The sequence below is a fragment of the Trichomycterus rosablanca genome, chromosome 7, assembly GCF_030014385.1.
Source record: "Trichomycterus rosablanca isolate fTriRos1 chromosome 7, fTriRos1.hap1, whole genome shotgun sequence".
NCBI lineage: Eukaryota > Metazoa > Chordata > Actinopteri > Siluriformes > Trichomycteridae > Trichomycterus > Trichomycterus rosablanca.
The window spans coordinates 17,655,576-17,673,904 of record NC_085994.1 but is presented as its reverse complement, the minus strand read 5'-3'; the positions used below and the strand labels follow the sequence as shown (position 1 = coordinate 17,673,904).

The 18,329-nt window shown below is 36.0% G+C and overlaps 1 protein-coding gene across 1 annotated transcript; it reads right to left on the bottom strand.

Annotated features, from left to right (window-relative positions):
* Positions 1–526: 526 nt before the first annotated feature.
* On the bottom strand, positions 527–10,830 carry rhoab (ras homolog gene family, member Ab). The gene is made up of 5 exons (XM_062999070.1): positions 10,750–10,830; positions 6,206–6,363; positions 2,488–2,608; positions 1,618–1,748; positions 527–1,235 (listed from the first exon to the last, which is right to left on the bottom strand). Exons 2-5 carry the CDS (start codon positions 6,359–6,361, stop codon positions 1,062–1,064), a joined length of 582 nt encoding a protein of 193 aa, XP_062855140.1. The 5' UTR covers positions 6,362–6,363; positions 10,750–10,830; the 3' UTR covers positions 527–1,061.
* Positions 10,831–18,329: the final 7,499 nt, after the last annotated feature.

Below are 18,329 nucleotides of genomic sequence, written 5' to 3'. Positions count from 1 at the left end.
ATGTTCACCCCTTTAATTATCCTTCTCCTTGCATCCAGTGTTTTCTGGTGGAACTGGACCTACTGTAATCCTGACCAGGATAAAGCAATTGATTGAATTAAAATTAAATGCCTAAAAGCTTCATTAATATATATATATTTTTTACAAATTATTATTTGTTTAGTACTATTAGTCATTAGGATTCAGACTGCACATTTTCAACAAAGTCACTTTCAGGTTTCTGCTCAGTTATTATATTCACATACATATGGATGATTCTACTATGCAATCAGTACAAAGCATTAGTGTCCGAGAATGCCTACTTGTGCCGATGTACTATTGTGTTAAACATGTACACATGGACCAATTTTCTGGGTAGTCGAATTTTTAGCACAACACTTGACAAGTGCCGATGTCCGATCTATAGACTTGCACGCTCACCTCTGCTCTTAATCCAAACAGCAATTTGTAGCTGTTACAAAGCTACTTCTTTATAACTGAAAACATTAAACAGTTATGAATAGTGTTTATGAATAAAAGACCAATGTTCCTTATAGAAAGTCTTTATTACATAAGATTACCAAATCTAGTTTACAAATGGATTTCCAGTCATGACGTGTTTATATGTACATGTATACATATCTACCCTCACCCACTTTATTTTTGCTTTCAGCTGTTGGCTGTGTTTAAATCTAAAACCATAAAAATGATTCTTAGACATCAATATTACAAATCACATTTACTTATTCAGCCCTGTTTTAGAATGGATTTAAAAAAAATCCCAGCAATAGTGCTAAGCACTTGGCAGCATGTCACAAAACAGCATTTATCAGGTGGGTGTGGCTTTAATATCACAAAACATCATTAAAAACCAACATAACAGGCAAAAAACTGAGTCCTCTGCAATATCTTAAATACTGATAAAACATTTTGACTAAATGAAAGATCAAAAATAAAATTAACAAAAAAACTGTTTCAAGCAATATCTTTCTTCCGAAGCGTTTGGCGAGTTTGAGGAATGAGCGTGTGCCTCTACACACATTTTGTGCCCCTAACTGGGGTTTGAGTCCAGTGCTGCATGTTTACAGCAAAAGGCATCTGCTGTTCCTCTTGCCTCTGCGTGCTTGCAGTGCTGCCCTGGTGGCCATCTCAAACACCTCTCGCACGCCGTCCTTCGTCTTTGCAGAGCACTCCATATAGCCGAACGCTCCAATCCTATTAGCCATGTCCCTCCCTTCCTCAGCTTTCACTGGTTCCTGTTGGAAAATTAGACACAAGATCAAGTCTTCCTGGATGCTTATAGTCTGCATGGTTCAAAACAACTTTTTAGGTGTTTAATTTACAAAACCGCTGAACTAATACAATTAAACCATTAAAATAGTTTATATAAAAGACCAAGTTTAGTGTTTTTTTTTTTTAAATGTTATATGACTGTCATTAACACTTTCAAGTAAAAAAAAACCATTATGCAGTACTATTAAAGTCTTTAATAAGAATTATTGTTTAAATAAATGCAGCTATTTGTTTAATATAGCGATACTGACAGTTATTGGTTAAAAACATTACACATTTTTGCATCTGTAATTGTAATTTTGTAATCATAAAAAAATTGTTTACAGTCTGTGTTTCTGTAATTACCTGTTTCATTTTGGCTAGCTCCCGGCGTGTGTGCTCATCATTGCGTAGATCTTTTTTGTTGCCCACAAGGATGATGGGTACGCTTGGGCAGAAGTGTTTGACCTCAGGTGTCCACTTTTCTGGAATGTTTTCTGTACAGACAGACATAATAAACAGATTAGACTATACAATGATTTTAATCAGTCAGCCTGGTTTGACTCTACAGCTAAAAAGCAGGAAAACTATTTCATTTTGCAAAGAGTAATTGAGAGTCTGGCTCCACTGGAAAAACATTGGGCACAAAGCAGGAATACCCTGAATAGGGCGTCAATACATCGTAAAACTTTGGGCCAACAACCCTCCCAAAACACGACCAATCAGGTCTGTCTAGATGCCCCACTAGCTGATGGCACAGCTGAGATTCAAACATGGATCTTAATGGCAGTGGGCTAGGGTAATACATCGCTGTACCACCCAAGCACCAAGTAGGAAACTAATAAGGGAAAAACATTTCCATGCCTGATGCCCTGACAGTAAATAATAAGTTAACCTGGTCCTTTAATAGGGGCTATATATTCCATGTACTTTTGCAATGAAGCATCATACCACAGGGGTATTGCTGGCCCCTTAAATAACTGCACTACCGTATGCAGCAGGCATATTAATTGAAGAGCCTTATCTACAGCAGATCACTGGGTTGCACCTATTTCAGCCATTCTAATTGGATAGTTAAACCAGCAGCTCCTTAAGAGCACAGAGACAGTCAACATTCCTTTACCACAGGCATTTGATACAGGGTTGAGTGCGTAGCACAAAAGGTACTGGAGAAATGTAAATCTAATCAGTGTTTCTACATCAAAAATGCAATACAGAAACAGAAAGAACAATCACCTAAACTGTCTGGGCTGTCAATGGAAAAGCACATGAGGATAACATCAGTGTCTGGGTAGGAAAGTGGGCGGAGACGGTCATAGTCTTCTTGCCCTGCAGTATCCCAAAGTGCAAGCTCCACCTGAAACACAAAAATTTAGGCCAAATGTAAATTAAATAGGCAACTCAAACGAGGGTATGCATAAAGCATAATACACTTTAGTAAAATGTCTAATGGGCAACACATTTTTTGTATGAGCCTCAGCCTTAACCCGCCTGTCACAAGTGCATGAAATGTGCACTAAGCAGATTTCTCCAGTGCCTGTTTTTCAGTATGTTTGAAACAACTAGGAACAGCCAGTGAGAGCAAACAAATCACCTGAAACTAGCCATTAAAGAAAGAATTAAAAAGAGTACTGTGTAATAAGATAAATGTTATAATTTAGCAGAAGTAAACTGATGTGCCCTAAATAACTATACCTGAGTAATTACCTATTAGTGTGCCAAATTATGGCTTTACTTAAAGCAACTTTACTATTTACAGCTTACCATTTTGCAAAAAAAAAAAAAATAAGTGTCCCTTGCAACAAAGCCCCATAGCTCGCTAAAGCAGTGTCTCTACTATGCCAGTGTGCATCAACATACAGAAAGTTTTGGATACTATACATGAATATTTCAAGTGAGTTTATTGTACACAACCTTTAAAAAAACCACAAAAACATTTAGTTTCATTTTGTTTATACTGTAGACTGTTGTCTCACACCATCATAGTATATTCTTGACAGTTTTTGACAGTTAGATTTCTCATTTATTTTAAAGGAACAACGGTAATTTGTAAGCATTGTATAACACTGACAAAGTATTGCACTGACAATGGATTAATGGGGCATGTTCTTCATACTTTGTTACTTAGGGTCTTTTATGGTTACATTTACTTAGAATCGCAATTACGGTGCCCTAAATCTTTTCCCACATTTGGTTTAAATACCTGGGTCCATACCCAGAATTGATTAATTGCAGGATGGTGTTTACACGGACACCATCCTTCTAAACCTCAGTGCAAATCTTTAACCCTAGTCTTAAACCCTAAAAACTCTTTGTTTTTCTACCTATGTCTCTTTAACAGGGTTTCAGAGTAAGGAAATCATTACTTAGAAAAGCACTTCATCCATCAATGCAGATTCAGATTTTTTCCTTTTTGCCCCATTTCAACATGTAAACAATGAAAGAAAATTGCAGAATATTCACAGGCTATAGCAGAAGCTTACAGTGCCTAGCAAAAGTATTCGGCCCCCTTAAACTTTTCAACCTTTTGCCACATTTCAGGCTTCAAACATAACGATATGAAATTGTAATTTTTTGTGAAGAATCAACAACAAGTGGGACACAATCATGAAGTGGAACAAAATTTATTGGATATTTTAAACTTTTTTTAGAAATAAAAAACTGAAAAGTGGGGCGTGCAATATTATTCGGCCCCCTTGCGTTAATACTTTGTAGCGCCTCCTTTTGCTGCGATTACAGCTGCAAGTCGCTTGGGGTATGTCTCTATCAGCTTTGCACATCGAGAGACTGAAATTTTTGCCCATTCTTCCTTGCAAAACAGCTCGAGCTCAGTGAGGTTGGATGGAGAGCGTTTGTGAACAGCAGTTTTCAGCTCTTTCCACAGATTCTCGATGGGATTCAGGTCTGGACTTTGACTTGGCCATTCTAACACCTGGATACGTTTATTTGTGAACCATTCCATTGTAGATTTTGCTTTATGTTTTGGATCATTGTCTTGTTGGAAGATAAATCTCCGTCCCAGTCTCAGGTCTTTTGCAGACTGCAACAGGTTTTCTTCCAGAATGGTCCTGTATTTGGCTCCATCCATCTTCCCATCAATTTTAACCATCTTCCCTGTCCTTGCTGAAGAAAAGCAGGCCCAAACCATGATGCTGCCACCACCATGTTTGACAGTGGGGATGGTGTGTTCAGGGTGATGAGCTGTGTTGCTTTTACGCCAAACATAACGTTTTGCATTGTGGCCAAAAAGTTCGATTTTGGTTTCATCTGACCAGAGCACCTTCTTCCACATGTTTGGTGTGTCTCCCAGGTGACTTTTTATAGATATCTTTGAGAAATGGCTTTCTTCTTGCCACTCTTCCATAAAGGCCAGATTTGTGCAGTGTACGACTGATTGTTGTCCTATGGACAGAGTCTCCCACCTCAGCTGTAGATCTCTGCAGTTCATTCAGAGTGATCATGGGCCTCTTGGCTGCATCCCTGATCAGTCTTCTCCTTGTTTGAGCTGAAAGTTTAGAGGGACGGCCGGGTCTTGGTAGATTTGCAGTGGTCTGATACTCCTTCCATTTCAATATGATCGCTTGCACAGTGCTCCTTGAGATGTTTAAAGCTTGGGAAATCTTTTTGTATCCAAATCCGGCTTAAAACTTCTCCACAACAGTATCTCGGACCTGCCTGGTGTGTTCCTTGGTCTTCATGATGCTCTGTGCTTTAAACAGAACTCTGAGACTATCACAGAGCAGGTGCATTTATACGGAGACTTGAATCCACCTGTGTGTAATCTATTTATCACCATCAGTCATTTAGGTCAACATTGGATCATTCAGAGATCCTCACTGAACTTCTGGAGTGAGTTTGCTGCACTGAAAGTAAAGGGGCCGAATAATATTGCACGCCCCACTTTTCAGTTTTTTATTTCTAAAAAAAGTTTAAAATATCCAATAAATTTTGTTCCACTTCACGATTGTGTCGCACTTGTTGTTGATTCTTCACAAAAAATTACAATTTCATATCGTTATGTGTGAAGCCTGAAATGTGGCAAAAGGTTGAAAAGTTCAAGGGGGTCGAATACTTTTGCTAGGCACTGTATGCCTACACCTTTTATTTCATAAACATAACATTTTATAAATGTACAAAATGCAAGGAGAGAAATAAAGACATCAATCCAAATAGGGCTACTAAACCTGGGCAATAGGACACAATTTCCTACAGATGCGCTCCAGTGGACAAGAGCATTGATGAGTTGATAAGGTTGGCAGAAAAGAACACAGGAGTCGATAGCAAAAAGTTCATTACAAGCGCTAACTAAACAAGCCCTGCCTGAACTGAGATGCAGCTGGTATGTTTAAAGTTCTTCCTGACAACATTAGTGTAGTAATTATTAGCATAGTTTTACCTTTACACTGGCACACAATGCAAAATATCCAAATCATTAAAAAAAAAAAAAAAAAAAAAATTCAAACGTACATCACACATCTACCTGTGCAGATATTAACATGCAATCGGCCTCCATACTGATGCAAAGTGACTTCAACTTTAGTGATTTAAGTGTAATAGTTCCACTGTCCATGGTTTAAATTATGTAAATGCACAAAATAACATTTCCTAATAGGACTAAAATACCCAAATGCATCTGTAAACTGTAAACAGAGCTGGCACTGAGGATAGAACAGTGTACTTTCAAATCAGCACTCTTTCTCTGTAGAGCTTTTAGCTGCTCTCTGAATTGGAATCTAATGTCAGCATTAATCAAACAATTACCAGTTAACTGTAAACTGGTTAATCAAAGACCTTACTATTCTTTAACCTGTATACTAAAAAATGTTTTATACAAACACAAACCTGGCCTTAATCAGATGTTCTGGAGGCCAGCTATAGATGTTATTACTGACACTTAACTTTGTGTCTAGTGCATTTTCTGAAATAAAAAGAGATATGCTAATGCATGTTTTACCTGTTTGCTGTCCACTTCGATATCTGCTACATAATTCTCAAACACGGTGGGTACGTAGACTTCAGGAAACTGGTCTTTACTAAAGACAATTAGCAAACAGGTTTTACCGCAAGCTCCATCACCCACGATCACCAGCTTCTTACGGATTGCTGCCATGCCTGCAACACAAAAGCAGGGTTAGAGAAATACTGCAGCATCAGCTTGGTGGTGATCGTTGCCTTAGCTACAAAAACACACACTCACACTACTGATGTGTCATGGTGTAACCATCAATCAAACATGTAAGCTGAAAGCTGAAATAAATTTGTCCTACTAGCTTTGGACGTTTAAATAATCCTGAATGGCTTTCATATCAACAGCCCAAGAACTTCTACACATGATGTAATTTCTAAATTCTAGAATCTATAGCATTTATTTTAACTTATTACAGAAAACATTTTCACATATACTTAATGTATGTTACAGACATGAAGCTAATCAATCACAGGACACAACTAAAAACTTTTTGCATTGGCCAGTCAACCTACTGGCATGTTTTGGAACGGTCATACCAATGACTGTATGCTGCCACTGTGCAGCAGTCTGGTTTTAAAAACTAAGAAAACAGCATACGTGCATATACTGAATCACTGTTTAGTAGGCCATACACATATAGTAAAAAAGGTCACAAAAGAAAAGATTACTATAATAACCAAACTGAAAGACCAAGCACTTTATTCTCTTCTGGTCTTTATTGTGTTGTAGTTCTGCAGCAGGTTTTTCAGGCTTCAGAAGTAACTTTTGTCTGTGTTGAGCACCAAAACCTATAAGCATGCCTATTGATTACAAGCCTTTTTTTAAATAAATGCATTACACATTTAAAAACATGAAACCAGTCCTTAAACAACTGTTTATCATTATTCATGTAATTAAATTTTGTGTTTACTGCAGTCCCATATTGGGCATGTGGCAACTTTTATGCATTGTTTTTATTTGATTAAATGATGCTTTATGTTGATTTTAGCCACATTAATGCTTTAAATCATTTAACTTGCATCAGGAATATAAACAGTTTTCTACCTGCCCTGTAGCTTTGAATGAGCTGAGCTTAAGGAGTGCAGGACACCAAAACAACACAAATGTCATCAATGCAGGAAGCTAATATAATGTAAACCTATGATATGGTATTATAAAAAAATTATTAATTACAAAAAGGAAAAAACTGCTGGTAGCACAATACTAAAAAAAAACAAATACCAGAACAGTTATTCTCTGATATTGCAATGACATTTTGTTACCCTGCATAGACCTTCAATACATTTATTTGCTCCGAATAAAAAATAAACATTGTGTTGTGTGGGTCTGCTGAGGGAGACATAAGATCAGTTTAACCAGATTTGAAATCTGACTGCTTCATCACATACAGTATGTAAATCCACTCATTCAACTTCACCACCAAGTTTGTGTTTTCCTAGTTTTCAGTTATGCAAAAAAAACAAAAAAAAACTGATTTACAATATTGAAAGAAATTTTGGGTTTTCAATCTGTTTTACGAGGACAAGAATAAAAAAAAAAACATTAGCATTAACCATTAGGCTTAAAGAATTTGAAAGTGGTTTGCTAAGTGCCACAGTGCACACACACATTTAGATAAATTATAGTCAGTAATCAAAATTAAACATCATGTAAAGCATCACAATGAAAATTGTGCTTGCTGTAAACAAACACTGCTATTCTAAATAAAAGTCTATAGGGAATTGTTTTGGTGCCACATTGAATTTTACCCAGAGTTGCCACTAGGACCAACCATTATTACCTGACCAAAAAAAAGCCTGCAATCTTGGCTGGCATCAAAATTATCTCCATCAATGAACACACCGAGCTTTAATTTCAGTGTAGTTGAAATCAAAAGGATATATGGAAATTCCTTACTTTGACCAATAACTGTGTATGACTTGTAACAAAGCTTATTCATGCATAATTATTTATTATTTATATACTTGCATATATACAAACAAAAGGTAATGTTTTTCTTAGTAGTTAACTGCATATAAATTCAAAATCTTTGGCTAAGTAAGAACACAGCTGTGCTGTTTCTGCATGTGACAGGAAAAGTGTATGAAAATGACTAAACCCAATTTCTGTCTAACACACTCCTTAAGATATTATCAAGGAGCAGATGACTGCAAATGCTACCACTAATAAAGTACTTTACTAGAAACTGCATTAGTCATCGATGGATAAAATTTGTAATGAGTGAGAAATGGATTTTTTTTTTAAGGCATTGACTAGTGTATTCCTTTAGATGTGACATTTACGGCATTTGGTGGATGCTTTTATCCAAAGCAATTTACAATTGCTACAACTGAACACAATAACTAGTGCAGTACCTTAGCTGCCACCACTGCCCTTTAGATGTAAGTCAGACCTGTTCCAGCTTCATGCTTTCTAGCATTCAACTGTACTTACATTACAATTATGTATGTACAATAGGAAAGCCACAATTACAACAAAAGTATTTTACCCTAACTGGACTGCTCATTATTCAGTGTCATTGTAATAATAGTTGTTTGTTTTTAATCAATCTACAATTAACTGAGCCACACAGAAAATGTCTTATTTTTAACTACTAACTATTTAAAAAGCCCAACTATCTACAAGTGTTAAAAAGAAAGAAGAAAGGAAAACATTGTATGGAATATTTTATACTTTTTTTTTTTTTACACATTTATGTGTTTAAAACCTTAAGGATTACTAACACATTTGAGGTGATATAAATTGATAATTAACCTGTTGTGATTAGGCAATTTAATAAAACTTGTGACAGCTTAATGATACATCAACAATTCATTATCAATTGATTTAATGTTCGTCAATGTCGTTATTACTATGTTGTAAAGGAGCTCAGGCACAATGTTTGACTGCTAAATAATTATTGTTAAAACTCTTAAGATGTTAAAAATGTAGGTGTATGCAGTGCTATTTCATGGCAACAGAATATATACACACCAGTTTTTTATCTTATTGCTTTGCATCAAATGCATTTATATATTCTATTGCTTTCCATCAACTATACATGTTTACAAGACACAGCAGGTGTGCCTTTTAATACTATAATCTGTTCTAGTTCATTGGACTTCTGTATGAGAAAAATCTTACTCATCTACCATGCTTAACTATTTTTTCACATGGGAGTAATGTTTGGCAGCTCTACCCTGTCAATTAAAGATAAACAGTATTGTTTTTGACGGTTAACAGTGTGGCTGTAATCTATCTACAGAGAAGACCCAAAGCACTACTTGCAGACATATTTACATTGAATGATATGTTGTCATACTGCCCAGCCCTATCATACTAAATATTCAATAATTACAAACATTAATAATAAATACATAATTTTTTAAAATACATTAAAAATGAAGATTGTTACATTAAGTCAAGAGCAAAGCCTATTTGTATTTTATTTTTGGTATTATAATTAATCTTCTAAAACTTTATGGGGCTTGAGTTTCTCTCCATTCACGTATAAACCTTTCATCTTTTACTAAAGACTTCCCTGAATAGGAACACCTATGGTGGTTCACCTAGGGTTAGTGATGGCTCAGGGGTTAAGGTACTGGACTAGTAATCGAAATGTTGCCAGTTCAAGTCCCACCAATGCATAGGCTCCTGAGCAAGGCCCTTATTAATAAATTGTTCAAATCATTAATTTTTTTTTAACTTTAATGCATTACCATAAATATGATGTATAAAAATGTATTTTTTTAACATTACCAGCGTTCCATACAGCGCATCTGACAGTGTACACTGAACCCCTTTTGGACTGGTATTTTCAAAGCAGACTGGTCAAAAATTTAGAAATAAGGACTTAAAATTTCTAGTAATCATTTTTAGACCTCAAATATAGATGTTTGGTCACCACACTGTAGTGTAGATGCAAATCAGTGTGCGATTTATAATACACTGCAGTATACTTAACTTGCGGCGGTTATTCACATCAATAACAAAGTACAAACACTAGAACCGGCTTATTTTATTTAGCGACCTACTTTGATTTATTTATTTAATGTAGTTGGTCATTTAGAACAAAATATGTGTATAAATTAAATACGTCGCACTCTATTTAGAAAAGTATTTACGTCAATTTAAGTCTTTTCAAAAACAGGAAATAGCTAACGAGCTAGTTAGCTGCTGTTAGTCCGCAACTTTTCACAATGAACTAGCCAGTTAGCTACCTAGCAAATGCTTAAAACAATGACCCCCTTCGTATGTATTTTTATGTAGTACATGTCTAATGTTTTAACTTCAAAAACGCGAGACTTTAACGGCGAGCTCGAACAGAACATGTAATTAAGCAGTAACGGTTTAGTGAGAGATTTTCTCCGAGTTGGGTGGTTAACTAGCCACCATGCTAACATAAGGTTATCCGCGCTCACTCGCTTAAGAACTCCTCTTACCTGCATCCCAATACTGACAAAAAGTTTCAACCTGACCATCATTTAACGCTGTACAAAAAAATAACACGGAAAACTGAATCTGAATAAGGAAAATACAAAGCTTCTTACTTGAAAATGAGGTTAGTTTGAGTGGTTTTCCAGTAGCCGTGCGGCTTCGTCAACTCCAGCTTCTCTCTTTTGCCCGATACAATGAATCAGTCACGGGCACGCGCCCAAGACGGCCACTCATAGAGGGGGAAGGGGCGCGTGCACGAGCATGAGCCACGCCTGCACGGGCACGCGGAGGATTACCTCATTTAACCCGTGAACCGGCGTTGTACAGAAATGCTCAAGGCGCCCTGATACTGTAGGATTATTTACAATTTATTGCGAATAAATGATTGAACAAATGTATTAGAGTTTTATATGATAACTAATAATATGTAGCGACGGTTTAGAATTGTACGTACTTCCTGTTCAACGCATTCGTATGAGTACGAACACAGACTATTAAAGGTTAATCCAGTAAGAAAAGAAGCTTTCAGTGGCACTGTCTATCTGTATACTCAATATTACAACCTACCTAAAGTCAAAGTTTGCCTGAAGTAAAGTCTATATTTGTCATTTTAATGTAAAGATTTCAGCAATTGTTCTTCTGTGACTTAATAACTGAAACACATACTTTTTGTCCATATTGGTGTAAAGCCTGCTTGACTGTGGACAGTATCACTTGTTTTAGCAGCACCTATTTTCTAATTTATGACTTGTTTTTGGGTGGTTCTTGGATTACGTTTGACCATCCAGACTTCCTCTAAAGATTTCCACTCAGCATTAGGTGACAGTTTGCCTTTTTTAACCTTGGCAAAAATTACTGTTGTATTTAGTTTGGACCTATAGTTTGAAGTTGCTTAGAAATGGCTCTGGAGTACAACTTAACTCTGTTACAGTGTATGGGCACAGAGAAGCCAAAGGTTTACTATGACTAACAAGATTTGCCACAAAGTGTAATTACATTTTAGAACTGTCCACATCACCAAATGAATGTTCTTTTTTCCATTTTCATCAACTACTTTATCCTGATCAGAGTCTCTACAGGTCCCCTCCCATTGGGAAACACTTTCCAACAAATTACTGTTGTATTTAGTTTGGACCTGTAGTTTGAAGTTGCTTAGAAATGTCTCTAAAGTAGCTTTCTGGAAGAAAAAAAACATGATCTGCTCTCTGAGCTCTGTTTAGAGTTCATCAGACTTTCCTATTATATTGTGTGTATAATGTATCAGTATAATGATGCACCCAAATTTACAGCTCTGTTACAGTGTATGGGCACAAAGAAGCCAAAGGTTTACTATGACTAACAAGATTTGCCGCAAATTTAAATTACATTGTAGAACTGTCTACACCACCAAATGAATGTTCTTTTTTTCCATTTTCATCAGCCACTTTATCCTGACCAGGGTCTCTTCAGGTCCCCTCCCATTGGAAAACACTTATTCAGTTAAGACCTATAGTTTGACATTGCTTAGAAATGGCTCTAAAGTACATTTCTGGGGGGGAAAAAAATCATCAGCTCTCTGAGCTCTGTTTAGAGCTCCCAGACTTTCCTATTATATTGTGTGGCCCAGTGTAAGGATGCACCCAAATTTACAACTCTGTTACATTGTATGGGTGCATTGAAGCCAAAGGTTTACTATGACTAATGAGATTTGTCACAAAGTTAAATTACATTCTAGGACTGTCCACACCACCAAAATAACAGTTTTTTCCCCCAGATCTGGTCCCATTGGGAAACACGGGACCAGGCAGAGATACCCTGGACAGGGCGACAATAAATCGCAGTGCTTCGGCCACCCCCCAAAACATACCCAGTTATTCCAACCCGTATCTCGGTGGGTTAGCATAATAGACCACTGGGCCACTCGAGTGCTTGAATAATATGTCACATATACGTACATTGATGTATGTATATTTTAGACCAAGCATCATTTAAGAAAACCCACCATAAATGTATGACATTTGAAACATATATTTCTTTGTGTACACAATCATCCAGTCCCACACAAAGACCAGTTGTTGATATCAAAGAGCCAGGTCGTTTCTATACGACACATCACATCTAAACTTTGTACCAGGTCTCACTGTGAGATCTACCAATATTTCACAGATCTGTAAAGCCTAACCCGTAAATAATCCACACTAGTGGCTCCGTCTAGTGGCCATAGTTCTACATTACATACCAAGAGACAAGCATTACAAAAACAGCAGGATAATGAATTAAATCATTCAGGAGATCTTTAAGAGTATCATCAGCTGTATGGAAAAAATAAAGAAAAGAACTAAGTAAAGAACTTCAACAAATGACTGCAATGGTAAGAATTTAAGAAAATTAAAATGGACATATAAGTTAATAAAAAAGAAGAAAAATAATGGGAACAAAAGACAAGGAAGGAAGGAATGGAGGAAAGAAGAAAATAAATAATGAAGAATCAAATTAAGGAAAAACGAGCTAGTAATACAATAACATAAAATCAGTTATGATATATCATCAACAGCTGTGTTGATGCGATGAAATCAGTTGATGTCAACAACTGTAAGGATGTAAATAAAACAATTATGACATTAATGATTGCAATAATGTATGGAAATCAAGACCAACAACTGTCATGATGGTATTAAATCTTGTTAGTAGATCAGTTATGGCATTAACAACTCTAGTGATGTACGAAGATTAGTAATGACATTAACTAGTGGTGTAATTCAATTAAAAGAAATCACTTACATGATGTTAAAGCAAAAAAATGTTTTGAGTTGGGAAAAGAAGATGGGGAGTGTTTAAGATTTGTTTTATGTGATAGTGACACCCAGAGTTCAAACAGTTTAAGCAGTTTTAAAAATGGAACCTGCTTAATAGCGGGCCAAACTTATTTCTAAAATACCTTGCAAGCTGCTGCAAAAAATGAAAACAGGCTGCAAATGGCCCGCGGGGTGTAGTTTCATATCTTTATAGACCCTGCTTTGTGCACTGGGAATAAAATACACAGATTTTATTTATATACTTGATTTTATAAAACTGATAGAAATGGTGGTGACTGAATGAATGCTAGCATTCAGCAATACAATCTTTACAAATAAATACAGTCAGTGTAATAAGACTGAGGAGCAAAGGACTGACTTTTACCATAGCACTGTCCCCTTTCCAACAAATCAATTTATTAACTGTCCACTGTCACTCTCAACTGTGCTTCTGTTATTGTGGATAAAACATGTCTAAAAGCAACAACAGCTTAATTAAACCAGGTTACAGAACTGACTAAGAAATATCATAACCATCATGGATCAAGTTTCCATGACTGAGTTGTCCTACACAAACCTAGTTTACAATGTAAAAACCTGATGTAAGTAGGTGATTTCCTATCTGATGTCCCCTCATTTATTTAGACATGGCTAGTTCTCAGTTGAGCACCCAAACAGGCTGATTCCATTAGCAGTGCCACAGACATGGCCAGACACTCAAGTCACAATTGACCATGTAGCTAGTGTGTTAGACTGCTGTACTACCCAGCTATTATTGTATATATTGAATTGTATACATTACCTTAACATTATTCAATAAATAATAGTCATTTTAAAGCATTTTGTCTAACATTAAATGTAATAGATCTAAAACCTGTATGCAAGAATACTTTTTCACAGCACTGTATACGTGTAAGTCACTCCAAAAGTTTTTTAATATGACCTGAAAACAAGATGAACAACAGAAAACACAGCAAACAGGGATTAAACGCATCTCAATCATATCTGTTTCTACATCCTACACATCCCACTCAGCCTCTGCTAAAAGAGAAGCATAGAGATACTGGTCAAATGTGTGCACATTTTATTTCAGACTAATCTGAACAATGTTAAGATCAAACAAAAACAGAACTTGGTGGCATACTTTAGCTCATATTTACACTATAAGAGAATTTCTTAACAGCCAGAAAACAAAATCTTCCAAAGTAACTTAAACTGGTTTCTAAAAAAAATGACACTTTAATAGCCTTGTCAATCTCCTGACATAAATCCCATACAATTTGTAAAGAATTTTAAAATTGTGATTCTATCAGTAAGAACCTCATAACTGTGGAATTAAAGATGATTTCATAAGAGGAATAGATCAAAATTGAACCACAATGCTGCAAAAAGCAAATGGCTAGTGATTTCTTACCACTGATGTCTAAGTCAATGATGTATTCAGTTTATTATTAAACTGATGTTTATATATGTATATATGTATAATGTACAGTATATTAAATTATGAAGATTGTTATTTTAAGTCTGTAAACCACCTTAACAATAGAGGCTACCTTACACCTACAGAAAAACAAGGTCTTCACATCATACGAATTTATAGAACATAATACATTTTCCTTCCCCCTGAACATGATTTGTGCCAAATCATGATTATAATCAGCTGTTGACATCTCCTGTTTAAAATCATTTCATTATTTACTTTTTTTTACTAGACCTAAATTGTCCCCATCCCAGACAAAACTTTAAATATTTTGGGTTCATATCTGCAATTGAATAAGAGTCAATGTAAATGTAAGAAACACTGTCTTTTTTATTAGCATTTTCTATACTGTCCCAACTAGTAATAAGTATTATTACTTTGATACATTACACCACTGCTTCAGTCTGTGTGCTCTCCTGTCTGTGTGCTCCCCCCCCCCCCCCCCCCCCCCCCCCATCAGTCATGTGTACATGTGTAGCTTTAATGTCCTTCACACTGTGTGAATGTTGAAATGTGTAGTATGTATGAGTGGGTATCTATTATGTGATTACATATTGTCACTGATGTTTACTACTGTAGCCCCTGAATTTCCCATTGGGGAGGTATAAAGTCTGTTCATGTCTTAACCCCATATATGTTTTTAAACATATATTTGTTTATGCTTATACATTTGTGTTTTTATTCATACTTACTGTTGCAAATTAGGCTTATTAGCAAATCTAACAAACTTTCAGCTGATTGCAATAAATCAAACAATTTAAATAGCTAAACACAGACAATATCATTGTCCTGTTTAGATGTCAGTACATTTTAAGTGGATATGTGCACCAACAAGTTTAATTAAACAACCAAAAGTGTCAGTTGCCTGACTTGGGAGACATAGATATTTAAAGCAGAAATTAAACTTAATCATGTCGTTCGGAATAATTTTTTTAAATGTCTATGTACCAGAATAAGTTGTAATGTAGCCCTAGTGATATTACTCTAGTGTAGTGTAAGCATATTTTCCATCACATACTGAACAGAAAAATATTTTATTGGAGACAGAGAGAATCTGAATTGGAAATCAGAAGACAGCTCTTGAACTGCAGAGTAAAGAAAATAATCCATAAGACTTAGTCAGAAAGGAAAAAAATTAACACTCCTCAAAAACAAATTATTAGTGAAAAACAATCATATCAGCTTCTGAAAATCCCCAAAGCCTTTGCCTTCTGTCTATGAACATCACTATCATGGCTTTGTATAAACAGGTCCATTATTATTATTATTATTTTTAGCTCTCCCGGTCTCTTACAAATTAATTCCTATTCAAACAATAAGAAATGTCCAACTCTTATGTCATCATTTGAGAATCAAGAAGTCAGTTGATTTCATGATGCTCTACTATGTAAAGGTAAATAATAAGAAAATCACAGATAAATAAAGGGAATAGACTCAAAGGCTTGATATACACCAAGCTCTGTAATTTGCATCTCTCTAGAATCAGCTAGACACTATGTGTACTTTTGAAATTAGGATATAAAAATAATAAACTGGTCCTAGATAATCTCTATTATCTTTGAAGATGGATACATATAACTTTAGAAGGTGAAATAGCCATGAACAATAGTGAACTTGTGCACACTGCTGTATAGTTGTCATTAGTTCCAAATATTTAGAGTAAACATTTTGGGTAATTCATGGTCACACACACACACACACATACAAAAATTATGAATGATAATGAGTTCTGGCCTAGAGACGCATCTTTTCCCCTACAACTGACATCATTCTTTTGCACAGATAAAATAGAAACAGCATGGATGCACCCAGCCCCATGGACGTGGAGAAAAATTCTTCTATTAATGTCTCATGATATTAATTCTGCCTTATTTGTGTTTTAATCAAATCAATGTGTAAGGCTAGTCAGTAACCGGTGCTTCTCGATAGCCTCATCAATAATTTATTTTTATTAACCGCTTCATCTTGATAAGGGTTGCACTGGGTCCAGCGCCACCTGGGCACAGACCGAAACACACTTATATCTTGCAAAGCATTTACACACTCACACCTGCTACAAAAGTCTCAGTCATGACTATGAGTGAGGCCTGGCTCAGTTAGCATTCCAATTCATCTCAGAGTTGCTGTTGCGACTAATCACAAGACAATTTTTGTGCTATGCACATCTGCTGTGCTATTCGAGCTTGTGAGGCCTGCTGCTTTAAAGCTGAGCTGTTGTTGCTCTTAAAAATTTCCACTTTTTTTGACCAGGGCAGCACTAGTGAGGTAGAAATTGAACAAACCAACCAGCCACTATTTGTGTATTCAGACTGTATGGCTTGATTTTGTACATCTAGCAACAAATAAGGTCAAAATTAGCTAAATTGACAAGGTCAAATGACTGTCCAAGTAATTTCACCATGTACAGTAGTTTTCTTCTGCACTTCTGCACACAAAATATCTTCAGGCATCCCATTATTTATTGCAATTCTTACTGCATATGGACGACGCATAATCTTGAAACTGAAGTCATGTGACTATAAGCTACATTTACCTATAAACAATGCATTATTTTACCAATGTTTTTGATTAAATGCTGAAAACATTACCACACTGTGCTATAAAGCATCCAACACACATGGGTGCTCACAACACACCAGTTTTATGCCAAATTCTGAGCCCTGCTGTTAAATGTAACTGGGAGAGTATTATGTAGAAACTATTATTCACATCATAACTATGAAATATATTATGTATTTAAAACCAAAAACTAAAAATGTATTATGCATTAGTACAGAGTCAATAGTCTGCACTAAACAGACCGCATGAAGTGAGTGATAGCTCAGTGGTTAAGGTACTGGACTAGTAAACAGAAGGTTGCCGGTTCAAGCCCCGCCACCACCAAGTTGCCACTGTTGGGTCCCTGAGCAAGGCCCTTAACCCTCAATTGCTCATTGTGTTCCGCTCACTGTGTAAGTCGGTTTGGATAAAAGCGTCTGCTAAATGCTGAAAATGTAAATTAAATCATGATGTGGATGTGTATTCCTCTTCCCTAATATTCATACGAGACACCACTCATCATGTTATACTAGTACAGGACTAGTGTTCCTGGAAATAGATGAGAAATGTGTCTATATTTGAGTATCTTTTGAGTCTATATTTAGTAAATCCCATGTTTTGTACTAGCTCTGGTCAGTTATTTATTGAAGACGGACCAATCAGCCTTTTTGAGGCCAACACAGACTGGCGAATTTTCTGTATCACAATCTCAGGCAAAAGACTACATGTATGAATAAATGTAAAAGTATCGGCACAATCTCAATCAGTATTTAAATGTCTTTACGCTGTGTGAGATGATGAAATATTAAGGGTCAAAAACACATTTTAACAGCTCAAGCACAAGAGTAAGTGCAGTGAATTCATCCAGTAGTCAGTAGTAAACTTTCATCGACAGCTTTGA

Coding starts and splice junctions, on each gene's coding strand:
- rhoab (XM_062999070.1), bottom strand. CDS start 6,361: ATGGCAGCAATCCGTAAGAAGCTGGTGATCGTGGGTGATGGAGCTTGC. Junction 2,609..6,205: donor TCGAAGTGGACAGCAAACAG/GTAAAACATGCA, acceptor TTTGTGTTTCAG/GTGGAGCTTGCACTTTGGGA. Junction 1,236..1,617: donor AGCTAGCCAAAATGAAACAG/GTAATTACAGAA, acceptor ATTTTCCAACAG/GAACCAGTGAAAGCTGAGGA.